This window comes from Stegodyphus dumicola, chromosome 5 (genome assembly GCF_044657685.1).
Source record: "Stegodyphus dumicola isolate Sdum_Otavi_A_Nest chromosome 5, ASM4465768v1".
Lineage (NCBI taxonomy): Eukaryota > Metazoa > Arthropoda > Arachnida > Araneae > Eresidae > Stegodyphus > Stegodyphus dumicola.
The window spans coordinates 172740779-172763192 of record NC_140772.1 but is presented as its reverse complement, the minus strand read 5'-3'; the positions used below and the strand labels follow the sequence as shown (position 1 = coordinate 172763192).

Below are 22414 nucleotides of genomic sequence, written 5' to 3'. Positions count from 1 at the left end.
AATTTGAAAAGTGAAATGAACAATTAAAGTTTCAATGCAAAATGCCAAAATGAAATAAATAGCCCTTCCATACTAATGCCATTTGTGCTAATAATATTGAAACAGTCTTCCTAGGAGCTTCTGATACTCCCGAGAAAGGTTTTTCAAATCATTTTTCAAGCATAACAGACCATATTTATTAGAAAACAAATACTTATGTTGCAAAGCTGACTACTGGTAGAAAAAGCTAAAAACTGATTTCTAAAGCACCATAAACAAGCTAACTACTGATAAAATGTTTTGTTATTTAAATCATTCATAAATGGAGCATTTGGGAGGGGACAGTTCAAAGGAATGAAAAGTTTTAGAATAATAATTTTTGCAAAATGGCTGCTAGTTACTTTGAGAAATACTTCTTTTAATGTATGTCATTTTGATAAGCTATGAATTTACATTCAAAAGAAGATATACAAATGCATTTTCACAAATATGGTTCAACTGATACTCATCTATTTCTACAAAATTTTCAATAAATAGGAACTACAGTACAAAGTCCGTAATCCGGACTCGTCGGAACTTCAGCAATTCCGGCTTAGGGGTTTTTCTGGACAGATCATCAATTTAAATCTGGCAAGATGGCATGCAGAAATTATACAATTAAAAATATGAAACCGTAATTTATGAAATAAAGAGCAATTATGATATAAAGGTATCAAAATTTACAGAAAAAAAGGCTTAATATTTATTTGTTTACTTTAGTAAACATTTCTTTCAATGTAAGTTATTTAAGTTGCTTCGTTTTTTGTGCTAAACGCACATGCATAACATTAAACACGCATGCATAAAGCATATAAAAAAAATTTTTTGTGGCTTTGAGGTCCGGATTATGGATCATTCTGGATAATGCACATTTGGATTACAGACTTTGTACTGTATAATAATTTTGTAAACAATACTTAAGGAAATCTAACAAACCTTTTCTTCTGTTGCTTCATTACAGTTATCTTTTCCCAAGGTTTTTCTCTCATTCATATGTGCAGCAATTGCTTTTTTTGTACTACCTATTGGTCTACCAACCTTTCTAGGAGGAAATGGCCTCATAGGTCTTGTTCTAGGTCTTCCTCTACGAGAATGAAAAGATGATACATGATGCCAAAGTCCAAAATTTGGAAGTTTAGCTCCTCTTGTGACTATGCTTGAACAAGGAGTATGTTTGAGTTTCTTCTTTCCGATAAATTCAATTTTTGCTGGTTCACTGGATGAAGGACTTTTTGTAACTTCAACTTTGGCCGATTCATCTATTTCACATAAATCTGCAATTCTGGGAACTTTCTGAGGTAAGTTGTTTTCTGCAGCAATATTTAAATGAGTCCAGTGTTTTCGTTTCTTTTTTCTTCCTGGACCTCTCTTAATAATTTCACCATTATTTGCAGCTGAGAGAGTAGAATGGAGAGGTGGTCTACCTGGTTTTTTATGTTTCTTCACAAAATTATAACCTATTTGAATCACAAAATTGTTATTCATAACAAAAGATATGAATATAATTTTCTGAAAATTATAATTTATAGCATATGTGAATTAAAAATGATTAGATATTAAATCATATATAATAACCTTCAAAATTCTTTACAAGAGTAAAAAATTATTATTTGAGTACAGTTTAAAATTCTGTGTATCTTAATTTTTTACATTTAACAGCTGTTCTACTATGTGGGTAATTTAATAACATGACCTTGAAAAGGCATTGAAGGCATCGAAAATGCTTTATTTGTTGTGGACGCTATGCTGAGTCAATATATGGGATAGTTTAATAAGTTAAATGATAATTCCAGAATGAATTAAGCATAATTGAATTCACAATAATAAAACAGCAACAAATCCACTATTCTGCTAAAGGTCAGTTTACACCTGTCAGAGCGGCTCGGAGCGAGTCGCTCATTACGATTACTTTGACAATGTAAACGCTCACTTCGACGGAGTAGAAAAGTAAGGGAGATGAGTCAGCGCTTTCGTTTCTACTTTGAACCTGTTGAAAAATCTATCAGGGCAGTTACTTCGAGCAGCATTCGCAGGGACGTCGTGACAGTGAGTTCTATAATGCCGAGATTAAGCGATAGCCAAACCATAGCACTTTTTAATGCATACGCATCTTATGAAGTGTTTTAGGGAACACTTCACTGCTTCATTAAGATGTTGCATACTTCTATAATTATGTGAGCTTATATTCATTTTTCAACAAGCATCCCTACATGAGGATGCAATAAATATATGATATTATAAACTATAAAAATAAAAATGGATTTTAAAAGTAAAGTATAATTATTATATTTAACCATTATTCATTTTGTTGATAACACTTTGTGTATTGTCCAGAAACACAATTTCAGTAGGATCCAAAAGTAAGAATTTGCGATAAATATCTTCTGTTGGAACTCTGTCATAATATATATATTCTTTTACCTGTGGTAATATATGTAATGCTCCCAAGTTTTTTGCTACTTCTTATTTATTTAAGATTTTCTGAATAATTAGGTAGATATCATACAGTTTACTTCTGCCGTGTTAATGGTAGCTTTGAATAAATATTCCATGTGTTAATTTTGCATTCTGCTCAAGAAATAACATAGTTCCAGTCAGAACTCTGCATAATTAATTACAGGCACAGAGAGCTACTGATTCTGTGGATTCTGGATGAATAAATATATTCTTTCAATTAATAAATAATAAAACACATTATTACTTTTACATTATTTTGTAAATGATTAATTAGGTGTAAATAAACAGTTGTATATAGTAGGAAAACTTTGTTAATTTGAATTTCAATAACCACAGTTGACTAAATAACTTCTCTCAAACTGAGTTTCTTTTAAATTCTTGTATCTGATATGCAATAATGTTTTTTGTAACTCTCATCTGAAATTCATTTAATAGTTCATTTGATACTCCTAATTAATCGCGGCAAGCTACCCAGTCACGTACCCATTTCCTTTTCTTCTTTTTTTTTTTTTTTCCCCCTCGCAAGAGCAGAAATTAATTCGTTTGAAACTGCTTCCCAGACTTCAAGCACTGCAGCCAAAGAGCATTTATGTATGTTCAATGCATATTCTTTCCTGCAGCTGCCATGTCGGTATCCATTTCATAAACAAACGGAGTCGAGCTGTCAGTCCACTCTGCTTGGTGTAAACAATCTCTCAGAGTACAATTCCGTTCACTCGATTCAAAACGCCCGGACGAGCGGCTCGCTACGAACTGCTCCGACAGATGTAAACTGGCCTTAAGTTTCAAATCTAAACAAATTAGGCTGAGCTGCACTTAAACAACTTTTAAATTGTTGATAATTATACCACTATAACATGCTGGTTAAATAAAGGAATAAAAACCTTAACCGGAAGGTAAGAACAACATAATTCAATCATTTTTAAAGCAAAAAATGCACAATTTACAAACATAAGAATAAAGAACCTGAGCTCACTGAGCCGAGTAACAGGGTGAATATATATATACACATAATAGTTATATATTTTTGGTGTGGCCGATTACAACCAAAATGAGAGGTACACATCTACATGTTATAGCAGTCCTATATACAAAATTTCAACATTCTGAGGCTACTCATTTTTGAGTTATGCGAGATACACACATACGCATGTACAGATGCCATAAAAAAATCTCTTAAGAATCCATTTTAAAACAGTTTTGTCCTTTATTCTGTCCTTATGTACAGATGTCACGGAAAAACATCATTAAATTGCATTCGATACTGGTCAAAATGGATATTTTCCTTAAAATATGATACCCAAAATTTTTCGCAATTACAATACTTTCTTTTTCCTTCGTACAAAAAAGGAAAAAGAGAATTTTCAAGGAAAGATTAAGCTGCAATCGTCCAGTTCTTGATGCATGAAAAGAAAAACAAAAAGCTGCAGAAAAGTGTAATTACATTAGCTACATAACATAATAAGATCATACGGAAGAAATCATAATAAATGTTGCATTCTACATTTATTTTCTTTTGCTACTATTATTATTGGGAAAATTAAACTCATCAACTGATACTATAATTATGGGACAGAGGGAGAAACAGTAAATTAGATATTTTAAATTTTCTTTTCTTTATCTAATTGCATCTTGTGCTATTCTTACACTTCTATTAATATAGAAAATCCTAAACAGAGAAGGAATGTTTTTATTTATTTAAGTACTTTTGATTGTGATAAAAATAAATGTTTGGATAAACTAAGTAATAAACTGCTTATTGATTTAAAACTGAATTAAATACATTAGTTGAATCTTTATAAGAAGTTCCACAAATACATAGAAAATATTTAAAAAGTTCATGTGAAATAATATTTATTAAGAAAAATTATGATGAAAATCATTAAGGGTAGAGAAACAGAATTTTCATAATTATTCATTAATTCAATAAATTTTATTTATTTATGGGAAATATTTTCCTTATTAAAGGATAAAATTTACAAAGTACGGATATGCTATGATCCATCAGGGAAGCGAGAGAGATGTTCACAAAAACAGAGAGCTGGCAGTTATATATACTTCTTAATCTTATAAAAATTATTTTATTCATGCTTTAATTAGCTGCTTACTGGCATTTAAAATGCAGTTTTTTTGTTACTATAAAATTAAAAGAAATATCTTTTGCAGTTACATCACACTAATTAATAAGCACAGGAATAAATGCAAACTAAAAATACAGAAAGCAAAAGTCTTGCTTCTTAAATGTACACATATGATGAAATAAATGCTTTTATTATGCTTATAAAAAATTACTAAATATATTTTAATTGATTATTTAATACAAAATTAACTACTTAAAAAATTTTAGATTTTAAGCTACTTTGCTGGCTTTAGTTAGTTCATGATACATATTACATAACAATTGCTTAATTAAACAAACTAATGTTTCAGTTTAAAATTTTTATATCTTATTACAATGCAGACACACCCAATTGCAAGGAATTAAATAAATAAGCCCACAAATTTTTTTAACATATCAATGATAAGTTCATCGATTTAAATTTGTAAAGTTACTACTATTCTGCATTAATAAGTTATTTATAACTTTAGCCTTTACTATAACTTCTCTTTTCTATTTCCTCATCAAAAATATAAATGAATTCATATGTATAATTTGATTGTGATTTTACTATATAATTTCTTCTTATATGCAATAATCACTGCAGCTCAGTGGATAAAGTAATGCTTTCAGACTTCTACATACAGGTTCGATCCTAAACGAACAAAAACTCAAGGATTTTTATATATTCAAAAATTTTATTTTACTATTTTTCATCGGGACTGTAAGAATTTAACCTGAGGTTTTGGGACTTCTGCTTTTCAAGACCCTGTTATATTAGTTCTGCCAGCTCAGGTAAGTCAATAATTATTTGGCCTTGGACTATAAGCAGCTGACATTTCATTTGTTACACTAGTTAAGTTTGAACCAACTTTGATTTAAATTAAATTGTGCAGTCTTTGACTACTAGTATGTATTTTAAATAAGAACTGTCCGTTTTTTTCAGTTATATTGCCACAAGTGATGGTTGATCCTGTCAAGCAAAAGACGTGCATTAATGTTCAAGTTCTGTTTTAATAAAAAAGCTGTTTTAAACCTTTGCAAGTGTTGGTAGTTAATTTCAGATGCAATGATAATTCGTGCTATGTCTGTTATAAGTTTGGATCTAGTTTATGCTGCCAAAGCAAGTCAAACTCTATAAATTTTAAATTCATCAATAATTACTATGAAAATATTTTCTTAATAATTATTGACATGAATTATACAGTTAATATCAAACATAAATTGTTCTTAATAATAAAAAGTACAATCAATATTAAACATTATGCTTCAAAGTTCTCTTAAACTCATAAAAAGAAATAAAAAATCTCATTAACTGCAGCCATTAAAAAAAAGTTCAGTGTTTTTTATTAGTTTGTTAATTGATTTATAGTAAAGCACTAAAGGGCTATCTGCCTCAGATAGATGCCTTCACAGAGGACTTTTTGTGGGAAATTCGTTTGCTTCCATGTTAACACAAGGGGGACAAAAACATCATAGATCACCAAGAACTAAACCCAAGACCCAAGAACCAGTGTTCAGTAACTTCAGTCAATAACCTATGTTTTAGAAACTGTTAGCAATGAATTTATTTATGTTCATTTATCAACATCACAGACTCTTGGCAATAAAAATTATAAACAGATATATTGCTTGTTATAGCACACAGATGATGCTAAATAACTGTGAAGTTCTGAAAAATTTTTTCAATTACTCAAAAATGCTGCTATACATACATATGTCCAGAACTTAAAGATGAACATTATTATGTTTAATTATCACTGCTGAAGCCAATGAATCAACTTAATGTAATTTGTAGAGTTAAAAGGAATAGAGAGTAGAGAACATGCAGGTTTTTATTTCTTGTAATTAAGTTTCATGTGGTAAATCAAAAGAATGTGGAAGATAAAATAGCCCTACCAATAAACTGTGTCTGTCAGAATAAAAACAAAATTTTTGCATTACTTCAAAGGAGGTGTTATATGTAGATGGTTATAGGAAAGTTAGAAGGTGACACAATTATCAAGTCTTCAGGCTTTTGCATAGAAATTCAAATGATTGAAATAAGTTCTAGATGCACCACAGGGGATCATCATCCATTTAAAATTGTACAAGAAAACTAATATTGAGCAATAACAGCACAGATGTAATCAATGCTACATGGCCATCCAATTTGCAAGTTGCCACTGTTGCACTAAAAATATAAATAGATCCTACCAAACTACGGCTCAGTATTAGAATTATATCAAGTTATCTGCTTGAAAATTGAATGCCTATCCAAAGAAAAACACGTTTCAAATCCAGTAACACAATGAAGAAATAAATATGTTTATTATGCTTATAACAAAATTATTAACCTATATTGAAATAGATTATTTAATTTAAATAAATAAATTATTTTGAAGCAATATTGCTCATTAGGCTAGTATCCTTATCCTTTAAAATTCCTCAATTATTATTATTATTTGTTGCGTGGTTCCCCTGAATGTTAGAAAATGGTCTTCAAAATAAACCAAAGTGCAACAGCTAAGAAATTTATTAATGATATCTTGAAAACATTAGGTCGGAATCGATCCACAAATATGTCAACAAATCAGTGCAAATCCAATAGCAAATACCAACAAGTTAGCTTCAAAATGTATGATGATTCAGCTCCCCTTTATAGTAGCCTTACTTTTGGTGTTTGAAACATCATCGTGACGTCACTCTAAGTTAAAAGACTATATCAAAAGGAGGATATCTGTTTAAAATGTGCAAATTTTTTACTTTTTATACTAGTGTTTGTTCTGTTTAATTTATTATGTTGCAGTCGCCTTTTTTAATTATTATTTGTGAGTAATATATTTGTTTTATAAACTAGTGCTTGGTATGTATCTGTACATGTTTCATTTCAAGAATTTAATTAAATATTGACATGGAAGAAAATAATGGTAAACAACGTAATTGTGAATGTTAGAAAATGGTCTTCAAAATAAACCAAAGTGCAACAGCTAAGAAATTTATTAATGATATCTGGAAAACTGACATCAGAAAAATATATTCTTGTGCAGAAAGCAGAAAAGAAAAATGAAATGATATCTTACTGGTAACTGAAAATTGCCAAAATTTGAGAAAAATGAAATTGATTAAAGAAGCCTTGTTGAAAGAAATGTTGGGTAATGCTCAGCAACAATATTAACTAAAGATGATGCAAATTGCAAAAGAAGCTTTCATAAAAGAGTTCAGAGTTAGATGATTATCTAAAAATTAGGTATTCTATTTGATACCACAGATTATTTATTACGGAGAGACTACAGATAAAATCTATCTACCACATCATAACAACGAAATACTGAGCAGAAATAGAAGATATACGTGAACAGAATTTAAGGAATGCTAAAAGAAGTCAACATGATTTGAAAAAGCTTAAGGAGGAGTAAGGAATTTTAAATTAAATTATTATTATTTTTTTATAAGTTTTAATGTTTCTATTTTTTAAGCGATTTTAAAGATTTTTTTAGACAATACAACACTAAAGATAAAGCAAGAAGTATAGCAATTAACCATATAACAGTTTTGCCCATACCTTAATACAGGTAACGTTTTTTGTGTGCAGCATGATTTGCCCATGTATGGTATGGGCATCACATTTTCAAAGTTCACCTTTTTAATTATCATGCATAATTTTTTTTTTTTTTTTTTCCTGTTGTTGTTGCTTTGCTACATTGTGAAACATGCCTTTTTGGGGTACTCCATATTACAGTTCATTAAAGTTTCATTTAGGCAAGCCATGAAGAAAATTATTTTACTTTTAGCTTACCAAACATGATATCTTAAGTGGAAGTGAGGCAGGAAGGGTGTGGTATCTTATTATAAAGGAAAGATGCCATATGCTCATCTAAGGATGAAGCACATCCTGAACCTGGATTAGTTGGATTCTAAACTGATAGCACATGACATTCACAATTATCAATCAGTTCAATTAATGTTCCTTCATTTGAAAGGGCTTACAAATTCCTACTTGCAACTACTTTAAATAGACAGAAAATGTTTTTCGGTATCAAACTTGGGAACCAACTTTGTTTACTTTAAAAAAGTAATTAAACTGTTTATATGCAAGAAAAGCATTTAGATTACACTGCCAATTAATTTTGAGAACAAATGAATATTATTTAAGCAAATTCCAGATAATTTTGCAATGCAACACATGTCCTTTCAAAATACAAAAACATTACAACTAAATAATGGTAGTTTAACTTGGTTTAAAACTTTGGTGAATAGAATGGAAGTTTTCATAGTTTTTCCCATATATAGTGCAAATACGGGCCAGTTTTTTTAGAAAAGTTCTTCACGATGAAATCCCTTTCAAGCACACAGCTTTGTCTATAAAAGAATCTAAGTCAATCTCCTCATATATAGCATATGAGGAAGACATTTCAACATAATTTAAGTTTATGCTGACTCTATATAAACACAGTTAAATTGTTATATGATTTGCATTACTTACAACTCTCAAAATCAGGAAAATTTTTCTCAATGACAAAAAGATTTTTTAAATGATAAAAATATACTCTTTAACAATGAATTAACTTTAGATAGCTACCAATTAATATTTGTTACTAATTCTGAAATTTAAACAGTACAAAAATGCTTACATTTACATCTTTTAACAAAAAAGTAGTACTTTAATTAGTTTTTATACAAATACTATGAACAATGGCAGATTTTGCTTTCATTAGAAATGAAACTTGATAATTTTGTTCATAGCAACTGCCACATAGGCCTGATTTTGCTAATAAAAGTTTTTCTAATGTGTCATCACTAATATTAGATCTGAATTTAGTCCTTGTTTTTGAAACAACACTGAAAACCCTCTCACATTCTTCATTACTATGGGGAATTTTTAGGATGGCCAACATTATTCTGGACATTTTGCTATACTTCAATATTCCATCAGCACCTTTTGGTTTTTTCAATTAAACTCCAATGGGTGTCAAATTAGCTGGTTTCATAACTTTATCCAAGTTTTCTAACTGCAAACTGCGACTGCAATTTATCAGTTGCAATATCATCATCTTTCATTGCTAAATTAAGTAAAACTAGAAATCTATTCAAAAAAGTATCTTACACCAAAAAAAGATGCATTTGCTAGAGTAGAAAAATCTGCAACTTTAGCATGTAAAATCACTTTATCATTGATTGGAAATTTATGTTGTTTGTAATCACGTACTCAGCAGAAGTAATTTCTAACATGGAAATGAAACTTATTTTTTCTTCCTCTAAATGTTCTTCCATGACTTTTTTAGTTGAAGCCTCTATTACCAAATCTCCATATTTCTTCTAATTTTCTGTTTCACCATAAATCGTATCGTGTATAGAAATCATAAACCATATTAGAAGACAAAACCAAGATTGATTTTGCAAACTTTCATAAAATGTCTTTAAACAGATCATAAATCAGTGATATTCTGCTTTGTAGAATTGTGTTAAGAACATCGAACGATGACAAAATGAACTACATAAAAAAAGCAAAAAGCTTTATTAAAATTCAAAGACAAAAACATAAATATTCATTCTTCGCAAGATAAACTTTCAGTAATTAGGAAATATTTCCCTTGTTGAGCAATTTTTTATTTTGAGAGAAATTTGCATCAGCTTTACGTTTATATTTTGTAGTATTACTTTGAGAACTGCCAACTAAACTGCTCACTGATGCAGAAATTTATTTTTCACAGTAGACATAGTAAACACACTGGTGTGCAAAAATTAAGGACGAAGTCGAAAAATTAGCATATCAGCTGAACGAAGAGGCAGAGCAGACAGAAAGACCAATCAGGAGATTAAGTAAGGTGATGTACGGTAGCACATGCGCAGATATGCAGGTAGACGTAATGGGGGAGTGTCTGAGTAGTATAAAGCATGTTGTCGGTGTAAGATCAGTATTTCTGGCAAAGAGATTGCATACCGTATAGCAGTTAAAATCACACCGAGTTACTGTCTCAGCGAGAAATGGCGAATAATCAATCTGTTAGACGACATCTGGATGCTTTTACCCGAGGTCGAATCATTGGGAAGTTGGAGGAAGGCCGCAGTGTGACAAGTGTGGCTGCAGAGTTCGGAATTGCTCACAGCATCGTTTCACGACTTTGGAGACAATTTCAAACTACAGGAACAGCTACCCGGGGGTTTAGTGGTGGTCGTCCACGAGGAACCACACCCGCAGATGACCGGTATATTGCCTTACAGGCCAGAAGAAACAGGCGGCAGACAGCGGGAGAAATCACTAGACACACGACACAGGCGACTGGACGACCGATATCGCGTTTTACCGTGGCCAGAAGACTGCACGGTGGTGGTCTGTTTGCACGACGCCCTGTACGGTGTGTACCTCTAACGCCTGCCCATCGGAGAAGGCGTTCTCTGTGGTGCCGGAAACACCGGAATTGGAGAGACAATGAATAGGGACGAGTACTCTTTACAGATGAGAGCAGACTCAGTCTGAGTAGCGATTCTCATCGCATACTCATCTGGAGAGAGCGGGGAAGCCGCAATCATCCCTCGAGCATCATTGAAAGGGACAGGTATGGAGGTGGCGGTGTTCTCGTTTGGGGAGGCGTCATGCTTGGTAGTCGTACAGACCTTCACATCTCCGACGCAGGTTCAGTCAACGGGACCCGTTATTGTAACGAGATTCTTCTTCCATATGTGCGTCTTTTTAGAGGCGCTATGGGTCCGCAGTTCCTTTTCATGGACGACAATGCACCATGTCATTGCACAGTAGCTGCCGAACAGCTCTTAGAGAGTGAGGATATTGAACGTATGGATTGGCCGGCACGATCTCCGGATCTCAATCCCATCGAGCATGTATGGGATTTTCTAGGCAGACGCATCTCGTACCTGACCACCAGTAACGATTCCGGAGCTTCGATTGGCGCTGCAAGACGAATAGGCAGCAATGCCTCAACAACTGATTGACGCCCTCATTCTCAGCACGGGCAGACGCTGTGAAACCTGCCTAGCAGTCAGGGGAGATCATATCCCCTATTAAAGACCGGATGTTTCTTGCTGAACACTCATCACAGGGATGTTTCGGCCTTCAGTCGCATTGCGCTCCATGCTACTTTTTCAATAAAGCTTCTTTTTATCCCTCTGATTTCTCTTTTAGTAAATGTTGCTTACATTACTCATGTCCTTACGTATTGGGGGATCTTACGGTATTAAATGTGTTGATTTGGAAAGCTTTTGTACAAAGTTATATTGAAAAAACCGTCTCGTCCTTAATTTTTGCACAGCAGTGTACATCTCCATTTACTTTAGGTACTTTATAACTTTCTATACAGCCTTTTATCTTAACTCTAGAAACTTTTACTTCTTTAAAAAAATGCACGAGATGAGCTTCATTGGTCGTGGATTCTAAATAAATATCTCCTTAAAGATAGCCAGTGTGTACATATATGTTTCAAAATTTTTTCTTGTTTCAGTATTATGCAGCTGTTGGAATTGTTTCATTTTTCTTTCCTTTTAGAACTCCTTTCAAGATAATAAATATCAACAATGTGCTCATTCATATTTATTTTAAAGAAGCTGGCCTTTTTCAACTGCTATATTTAAGAAGTGACAAGAGCACCTCACAATTTGCAAATCTGAATATTCCTTTTTTAAGATGCCTGCAACACTACTCTTCAAGCCTACCATTTCTGGTGCATTATCAGCACCAAGTTCTAAGGATTTATCCAGAGGAACTGCATTTTCTTTTAAAGTTTTAATAATTAGCTGTGCTAAATTAAAGCTTGTCGAATATTCTTCTAAAGTTGGACAGAAAGTAAACTATTTCTAAAGTTCCGAGTAAAATTTCTGAAGATTCTGGGTTACTGGAAGAAAAAAAATAAGACAATTGGATACAGTTTTGCATTGGTATTATAGCTCCCATCGATAGAGAGGCAGAATGGAACTGTTTTGATGCAATCAATAAATGAAGATTTATTTTTCATACCAATTTCTTTAACAATTGCAGCCATTTCAGTACTTGCACTTGCTTATTTCTTAGTGATTTCGTTCCTGGAAAACACTTTTCTAAATAACACTGCAGCATGATCTGATGCATGCAGTGACAGATTGTGCTCTAGTAAAAAAGAGAGAGAACAGGCATTTGGAACTAATAACTTTTTGGTTCTTTGTTTCCACAAAAAAATGTATTTTTTCATTAGAACTCATGTTGTCCTTGTGCTTTTGTGTACACACATGTTTGAGAACATTGGACCTTCCACCGTGCAAAACATTGCAAGTGTATTACATCTCCTTGAGGAAATAATACAAGGAATGTCATCTGTGTATGATTTTTTTAAGGGTACATCAGTAATTTACCTTTTTCACAGACGTAACTAAAACAAAAGATCGTAATTTCTTAAACCATTTCTCTACAGCATGCTGTTCAGCGACAAGATGAATGAAATAACGACCTGGACCTTGCTTTGCCCTCACTGGCTTAATATACACTGGTGTCCAAAAGTTAAGCATAATTGATAATTATGTGAATAAAGGAGGAACTGTAAATCAGAATGGCAGGAAACGTGATATGCAAGTGTAAAATGGTTATAAAATAAGGAAGCAAATGAAAAGAACGATAATAATTAACTTTATTATCCAAAGTAGCAGTTTGAAAGAAAACTGAGAATAGCAAGGGTTCCCACTTTAAAGAAAAAAGAAAGAAAACATTAAATAAATTACTGATGCTGCAGTTTAATAAGGCGTATGGTCACCTCTGACAGCCAGGCACGCTGCACAGCGATTTACCATACTTGCTATGAGATGATGAATGAGTTGTGGGTTCAAACGGTTCCAAGCTTCTTGGAGAGTTCTCTTCAGTTCTGTAATGGAGCTTGGTGGGTGCAAAAGGGCTGCAATATGTCTTCCGAGTATATCCCATACATACTCGATAGGATTTAAATCAGGAGAGTTTGCAGGCCCCGACATACGCAGGATGTTTTCCGTTTCAAGGAAGTCATCAACCAGCACCGCTCGGTGACATGGTGCATTATCATCCATGAATATGAAGTCAGGACCGACAGCACCTCAAAACAAGCGAACATAAGGCTGAAGAACTTTGTCTCTGTATCTTTGACCAGTCACAGACCCCGTGTCAAAGAAATGGAGATATGTGTGGCCGTCCATCATGATGACTGCCCATACCATTACTCCCCTTGATGGAAAATGATGTCTTTCCGATATGTTTCTTGGTTCAAAACGTGTTCCATGTTCTCTCCATATCGTTACCTGCCGAGAATCAGAACTCAGACTAAACTGGGACTCGTCACTGAACATCACACTGGCCCACTCTCCCACACTCCAATTCAAATGAGCATGTTTCTGCACAGACGTCAGGGGAATGCAAACTGCTGGTCTTCTGGCATACAGGCCCGCATGATTGAATCTCCTGTAAACAGTTTGTCTCGAAATTCATATTACTGCGGCGACTGTGAGCGCCGAACCCAGTGCTCTGGCAGTATTGCCCCTCTGACGTTGCACAATTATTACCAGATATCGGTCTTGGCGAGGGGTTGTGACACTTGGTTGACCTGATACTGGTCGTCGGGTAACATCTCCCATTCTTTGAAACCTCTGCCACAGTCTTGAGATCACAGACTGAATCACATTTAGAATTTGAGACACTTCGGTTTGTGATGATCCGGATTCTAGCATTCCAACAATTCTTCCTTTCGCAAACATCTCCAATTGGCATCTTTGTGCCATCATTCACCTTGTTTGATGGTTAACAAAGCTCCTTCGCACAGCAGTTGCCCGAAACTTGTCTGAACTGCCTATGCTGCGTGAATCGGTTTCTCTGCGTTCCGACATGCGCAGGTGTTTCGTGCAGGATGTAGTCGACTGAAAAGTTTTGCATAAACCCAATGTTTCTTCTTCACCCAATTACTATCCGCAAGAAATTTGGAATAATTTTACGAATATTTACTCCATGTTTTTTGCATTTTACAATTTATGCTTAACTTTTGGACACAAGTGTATGCCAGATGACATGCAGTGGCACTCCGATGCTCATTGGAGAAGTAGAACATGACATTTTCCGACAAATGAGCTCTTATTCAGAAGCATGTCATAGTTTCTCCCATGAAACGACTTTTGTTTTTATTTATATGTAATCTAAAGAAATACCAAGTGCAAGAATAAAGCCAAGTGGAAAAGTTGGCAACTCTGGATTTGTTTTCATCTAAATTTTCAGTTATTGATGTCATGACAGATGGGTGAAGCTTTACATTGTATAGCTTACATATCAAAGATTTCAAGAAGTAAATAAGCTAAGTGCAAAATAAATTAAATCAATTACACATGAGCTACCAAAGAATTACATTATAAGCCATTCAGATAACAGCTTGAGAGAGAGTAAATAATGTTAAAAAAGATAAATAACACAATCATAAATATTCTATATTTTAATGGCACTAAAATGACATTTTATCATCTTATTATTAGAAAACTAAACTGCGTTTGAAACATTATTACTGGGGGGGGATGGTGTATAAGTGTAAACCAAATTATTATTAAAAAAATGCCACCTGTAAATGCTGCAAACACGTTTTTTTTCTAATAATGAAAGTGAAATCCCTTACACAGACAAAATTTTATCCACACGAGAGGATTACGGACTACAATATATATATATATATATATATGAAAACATTAAACATCCAGTGAAATTTACCATTAATTTTGATATTAGAGTATTTCCTCCATCAAACTTAAATGGTTTAGAACTAATTAAAGAAAAATATATTACACATTTCTAAAACTATATGCTATTTCCTATTTTACTAAAAATAGTTGCAGAAAATGTGTTAAAATAATTACCTAAGTAAATTTATGCATATAATAAATTACAGTCAAAAGTCGTTAATTCGGACACCCGTAATCCGGAATGATCTATAATCCGGACCTCAAAACTAAAAACTTTCTGCGCATGCGCCGCGTTGGCACATGCGCACAGGCGTTTTACGCGTGCGCGTAAGACCTTGACTACTGCGCATATGCATGTGCGCAAGTGCAGAATACGTTTACGCGTGCGAGCTTAATGTATAACGGACGGTATAAACTAAAATTATCTAATTATCTATTTCAGTTAATGTTGATAATTGCGTTGTTCCTTAATCTTCAAATTGGATCCGGCTTATTATTTTTTGCAGACTGTAAGAGCAATTTTCTAAAAGTAAGCTTGAACTTTTCTAAAAGTAAGCTTGAACTTTCGATTATGTCAAATAGAATTTCCGATGCTGGAGCTCCCAAAGGATCTAGAAAACGAAAGTATGTTTCGATGTCCATCAAACAAAAAACGAATTGCTACAAAAAATGGATAAAAGCATATCATTTGTTTATCTAACCGTTCCGAAATCTGTTTATCAATTTCACGCTGCTCTGCGCGCGGGGGGGGGGGGGGGCGTCGCGGTGCGCAATGAACTGGAAGTTGATCTGTCAACACTATCGTTATCTTCAGGGCAGATGTTTTTATTTTATTGTGCTTATAATTCCTTACTAAATGTAGTATTTAATTTCGATGTACTCCGTCTTTGATATGATTTAAATCAAATTCCTCGTCATTATAAATATCACGAATACAAATCAAATAGTTTTCTGGTTGCAATTTTCTAATTTCGACTATGCGTAAGGTATGCTTTACGCATCCGCGCGTTGAAAGAAATGTTTAATAAAGTAAACAAATAAATATTAGGCTTCTTTTTTGGTAAATTTTGATACCCTTTAGATCATAATTGCTCATTATTTTATAAATTACGGTTTCATATTTTTAATTTTATAATTTCTGCATGCCATCTTACCAGATTTAAACTGATGATCTATAATCCGGAAAAATCGATAATCCGGAATCGCCGAAGTCCCGACGAGTCCGGATTAAAGACTTTTGACTGTATACCCTAAAATAAAAATATAATAAAAAACATTAAATTAAAATAGAATAAATGCATATTGTTATAAACATATATAACTATATATACACAAAAACATACCAAATTTGGTCTTGGTCTGAGTATGGCAGTAACTTGGACAAATTTCTCCAACATGTTCAGGTCCAAATAAGTAAGAGCAACATTCCAATTTAGTACATATTTTCTTGCAAAATTCCTCTACTTGTTCACTATGCCTAATAATTTCTATGGTTGCTCGATAGGATTTCCCTTTATATCTATAAGTAAGAATTATTTAATATTTAAAGTTTTCTTTAATAACAATAAACTGATGTAATATACTTTTTACGAAAAGAAAAATTTTAAACATATCTTACAAAATTCGCTACTTTTATTAGAAATTGATATTTTGAAACATCTTTTTTTTATTAGAATAGCATGTCAAATATTCATAAAAATATTAATTGGTTATATGATAAATTATTAAAGCAGCATTAAGCAAATATTATTCAGCACTGAAATATATAAAACAACATTTTTTTAACATTTTCATTCATGACATTTTTCATTAGTTATAATAACAACACAAATGTTTGTAAAAGTGATCAACTGGATACATTATACATGCTATCAATTAAATGCCTCATAAATTATATCTATCATGTACACAGCCAAAAAAAAAAGGGGGGGGACAGTTCTATATCTCTTGTTCTACTGGGTCGATTGACAAAATTCAAATTGCGATCTTCATGTCTCGAAAGCATGACTTAGGATATATAGAGTCAAAAGTTTTTAATCTGGACTCGTAGGGACTTTGCCGACTCCAGATTATCGGGCTTTTCTGGATTATAGATCATTGATTTAAATCTGGTAAGATGTCATGCAGAAATTATAAAATTAAAAATATGAAACTGTAATTTATGAAATAAAGAGCAATTATGATCTAAAGAATATCAAAATTTACAAAAAAAAAAAAAAAAAAAAAAAAAAAAGAGCTTAATATTTATTTGTTTACTTTATCAAACATTTCTTTCAACGTGCGCATGCGTAAAGCATACATTACGCATAGGCGAAATTAGAAAATTGCAACCAGAAAACTATTTGATGTGTATTCGCGATATTTATAATGACGAGGAATTTGATTTAAATCATATCAAAGATGGAGTACATCGAGATGAAATACTACATTTAGTACGGAATTATAAGCCCAGCAAAATAAAAACATCTGCCCTGAGATAAGGATAGTGCTGACAGATCAACTTCCAGTTACGCAAAAATTTTCTTTTCCTTCAGGCATTCTGCTTCATTCTTGCTCTTTTTCTTTAGACATTCTACAAGTATATTAAAAAGCAACCAACTTTTCGAAACATCTTGGTATTTCTGACAATCATTTTAAATAAAGTTATCACCTTTCCATTTCATAAAGGCCCCCAAACGGCCGAGCGGTAAAGTTGCTGAACACTGGTAGTTCACTCCGGGGTTCGAATCCCGGTAAACGGGCTGGTTGCATGAAGTTTCACATGAATTTTTATATTTTTGTGTTTTACCTTGTGACCACGGTAAAGGTTAACACATTGAGCCCGGCACAGAATTCGCTGTCTTTTCCGTTCAGCCGGCAGCAAGCGATCAAGCGGTGCAATATTGCCAAATTAAAAATTAATCATAAATTATGCAAAAAGGAAGGAGATGCACATAAAGTCCAAAAGTATTGTTCAAAATGTTATGATGCCAATTCAAAACTATTTGGATGCAAGATAGCCAAAAAATGTTACCAAAAGAGTTGTTTTGTATTGTAATATGTGTAAAGATAAGCCGTATTTTTGTTTAGAATTTTTCAATAAATTTCATTGAAACTACATTTGATCACATTTCATTGAGACTATACTTATTTGTTAACTTTAATACTGTCGTTCCATGGACCTACGCCAGCCAAACAAAAATTCCAGTGCCGGTCCCCAGGGACCGACGGCGGGCTCAGCTTGTTAACAAAAGGCAAAAACTTGCTTTAATAGAGAGAGATAATTTTTAAGGGAATGCATTTAGTTATAATTAAATTAGGTATTAGATAATCTCAGACATTATGGATTTACATGGCCACTATTAAATTAAATTTATTTTTTAATAATATTTGTTAAAAAAACCCTATTAATATTACAATCTCATAAAATTTCACTGTTTAAAATACATGCAATTTATGACATTGATTTTTAAACAATATTAGGATAATTACACATCAAAAGCTACAAAACATAAAACTCAACAAAATAATTATGCCTCTTTTTAATTTGAAGGCCTGCCCAGACATTTTGGTTAATTTATATAGATTTCCTTCTCCTTAAGCATGTTTTCTAACAATTAGAAATTTGTCTCAATATGCAAAACAATGTTCTCATTAGTTTCTGCATGTTTTATCTCCTAACTGCCAACCTCTCCACAATGTACTACCTATGAGGGTTTACTTGATCTGGTAAAAGTTAAATAGTCCTCTCGCCCCCCCCGACAGACGTGAAACAAATTATCTATGTTTGAAAATAAATACAAATCAGATAATAAATTTAAATAAGCTTCTTATTCAAAAAGAACTCGGAACATATAGGCATGTTCTTATGCTAAGAAAATAAAATACAGTTTGTGGTGATATAATTAAACAAGAAGAGTGAAATTCAAACTAAAAATATGGACTAGTGGTAAAAAATTATACAATTTAATCTGGTTCAGTAACTCTATGGTCATAATAAACTCAAATGTCAGCAACAGTAATGGAAAGACTAATAATTACAAATCATCAGAGCTGACAGGAACTAATGCAGGGAGCAAGTGGAGTTCAGAAACACTCATCTTAAACTCCAAAAAACTCAGTTTAAAAACTGTCTAAGTGATTTGCATTCTGATGAGGAAAGAGAAATGGGAAATTATAGTAGAGGCTGAAACTGTAAACAACTGAGTGAATTTGCATAATAATAACTGTACATATCTTTGAAGAATAATTTTCTTTCTCTTTACATATTTAGTTTCTTTTTTCAACATGTTTCCTTTTCACCTTAAATTTTTTAGATTTAATTAGACTTCTGTTATTCTAAAAGACTAAATGCATTTAGAATGTATGGAAAAAGCTGCGAATTTTATTTCTTTAGTAATACAAACATTCAGAAGAAATATGAAATACATATGGTAAGGTCTGGTAACAGAGGTGGTTTGGCATAATTTTTAGAATTTAGGGACACACCAAGCAAAAAAAAAAAAAAAAAAAAAAAAAAAAAATCTAGAAATGGCAAAACTTTTAGAATTTAGAGCAAGCATTGAAAGAATTTAGAAAGGCACCAGGCATCAGAATTTAGGATCCACAGAGACTGCATCAGATTGCAAAATGCCTAGCACCAGCTCTGTGTATGATGCATTAAAACATATTAGATGAATCTTTTGAATCAGTTTCAATTTCTTTATTAATATCAGTTTATTCAGATAGAATATCAGTTTTAATAGAATATCAGTTTTCAATTTCTTTATTAAAAAAAATCATTTATATAATGCCTGTTCATATGATAAGATTAGAAGTACTTTTGATATTTTCCACGCTTGTATCTAGTGAAAAGTAAAGAAAATAAAAGGAAGATAAAAATCTTAAGAAAGCGATTCTAGAATCAGAAGTAAAACATTCAACTATTATGTTTTCATTGTTCTTTCAGATGTTCTCCAAAATGTAAAAAACTGCGTGTTTCTACCATGGAGACATTTTTCTGGAACTTTCAGAATCGTGGGTCTATAAATTTGCCTTGAAATCTTTCTAAACTTTCCAAGCTTCAATGTCTAAAATCCTAAAGAAAAATTACCCCTATCAATTCTGTATCAGCAAAATTCCAGAAATGTTTTTAGAAAAAAACTGAGGAAAAAAGTGTGAAATTAATTTTATAGAGAAAATTGATGCATATTCTGAGAATTCTGATCATTCTGAGAAATGGGAAAAATTCTTACCATGACAAAATTAAAAAGACATTTTTAATTAATTACATAGCTATTCTGCTTTTGCTAAAAACTGTTTCGTAAACTTCGTGCTTTATAGCATTATTCCTTGCTTATGTTTCAGATTCAAAAAATTGTATAATATGTGGCCAAAATGGAACTTTATAATATGACTATGAAAAATAAAAATGCTTTATTTTAAAGTTATTTCTTAAATATAATTCCAGTATATTACCATTATTTTAATCAAATTTATCAATGTTAGAATGTTCTAAAAATATCGTCAAAAAATTCCCAGATCTCGGAATTAAAAATTTTCTATAGAAACCAATCTTAAAATGTTGATAATCGCCAAGTTTAGAACCATTTAATAAAAGAATTCACATCCCCAAAAGCGGAAAGTTGTTTGAGAGCTCTTCATTACAAAAAATGAAACAATTTTGAAATGCTGATGTTTCGCTTCTTGCTCAGAAACTCCAGTATCCCACCATTATTTATATTACATATAGGAACAAATTATAACTCGTGAACCCATTCAAAAAATAGCCATATTTGTGAGTGAATCGCCAAAAATATTCCTGTAAAATGCTAATTCACACCCAAAATAGCAGTCGTAAAAACAAACAGAAATTTCAGATGATTAAAATTAAGGACCTTCTGCCAATTTTGGCCAAAATTAAGGACTTTTAAGGACCAAAAATCGATTCCAAAAACTTAAGGACTTTAAAGGACCGTACGAACCCTGAACATGTATGCCAACTGGTTTTCCTTAGAAAGTTCTTCACAAAGGCATCCTTCCTTTTAGGCAGATAGTTCTGCTTTGCCGTAACTTAATAATCCAATTCAATCCATTTCATCAGTATTTAGTCAGAGCCTTTATCAATATTTAGAGACTAAGCATTTTGAATGTATGAGATGAACGGAACTTGTTTCATCAAGAGGTTTTGGTTTATTTAATTATGACAAAGCAGACTAGGGCTATCTGCCTAAGGGCAGGGATGCCTTCGTGGAGGACTTTCTAAGGGAAACTGTCTCGTATACATGTTACACATGAGGAAAACCACAAAAACGCCCATGCAGCCAGCCCGTTCGCGGGATCCGAACCTCGGATCGAACTACCAGTGTTCAGCGACCACTCGGCCGCTGTTTCATCAGGAGGGTAAAAAAGCGTCTTTAGGTGACATCCACATACACCACTGGATAAACTCCTGAATCCTCAAATAATTCAACTGAGAAATCAGGGGATTCTCCGTTTATGATACGATATGATGTTCTATAACGTAATTTGAATTTTTACAACCATATATTCTAAAACCAGTCGCTCTCCACTTTAATCTGGAATAATATTGTTTTTGTCTTTTCTGCTAATACAAGCTCAATTGATGGTATTTGCTAGTGTACACATCCAAGTGTTTTTTCTTTGAACACCTAAATTCTTTGAAGTATCCTGAAATTACATTCAAAAGCGTCCAACTTTTTGAAACATCTTGGTATGTCTGACAGCCAAATTTCCTTGCAAATTTTTGCTTACTTTTCTCCCTAATTTTCTTCTTTCCTTCTACAGTTATTTTCAATGCTCGGACAAGAAAATTGAGATTTTTCGATTGCTAGACTTCCATAAATTTTGCATTCTCGTCAATTTAAAAAAAATATCAATTACATGAATTGCGTTTCGGCTGAAGACAGCTTTTCATTTTCTAGTCATTTTAACTATAATTAAAGTTTAAAGCGAAGTGTAAAGGAGGTTATGGGAATATATTTTCCGCATGGGGGGGGGGGAAATGTTTGAAAACTCACCACCAGGGCAAAAATGGCACTGTATGCAATATTGTTAAATGAAATAAGACATGAAAACATCGGTTTAAAATGTGTTTAATCGTTTTCGAAACGTGTTACAAAGCATGTTCAAGGTAGCGTCCAGTATTTTCTGAAAGCAAGTTAAATCCTGTTACTGCATTCTCAACAGCAGCTCTTAGCATATCAGGAGGAATGT

General features: G+C 32.7%; 1 protein-coding gene across 9 annotated transcripts in view; it reads right to left on the bottom strand.

The window, feature by feature from the left end:
* The window catches only part of LOC118199452 (scm-like with four MBT domains protein 1), a 244315-nt gene that overhangs the window by 16964 nt on the left and 204937 nt on the right, over positions 1-22414 (bottom strand). For all 9 annotated transcript variants that reach the window (XM_085817388.1, XM_085817385.1, XM_085817389.1 and 6 more), the window contains 2 exons: positions 16564-16739; positions 955-1475 (listed from right to left, as the gene is read on the bottom strand). In XM_085817388.1, the coding sequence (XP_085673514.1) occupies positions 955-1475; positions 16564-16739 (697 nt within the window). The remainder of the gene's footprint in view (positions 1-954; positions 1476-16563; positions 16740-22414) is intronic.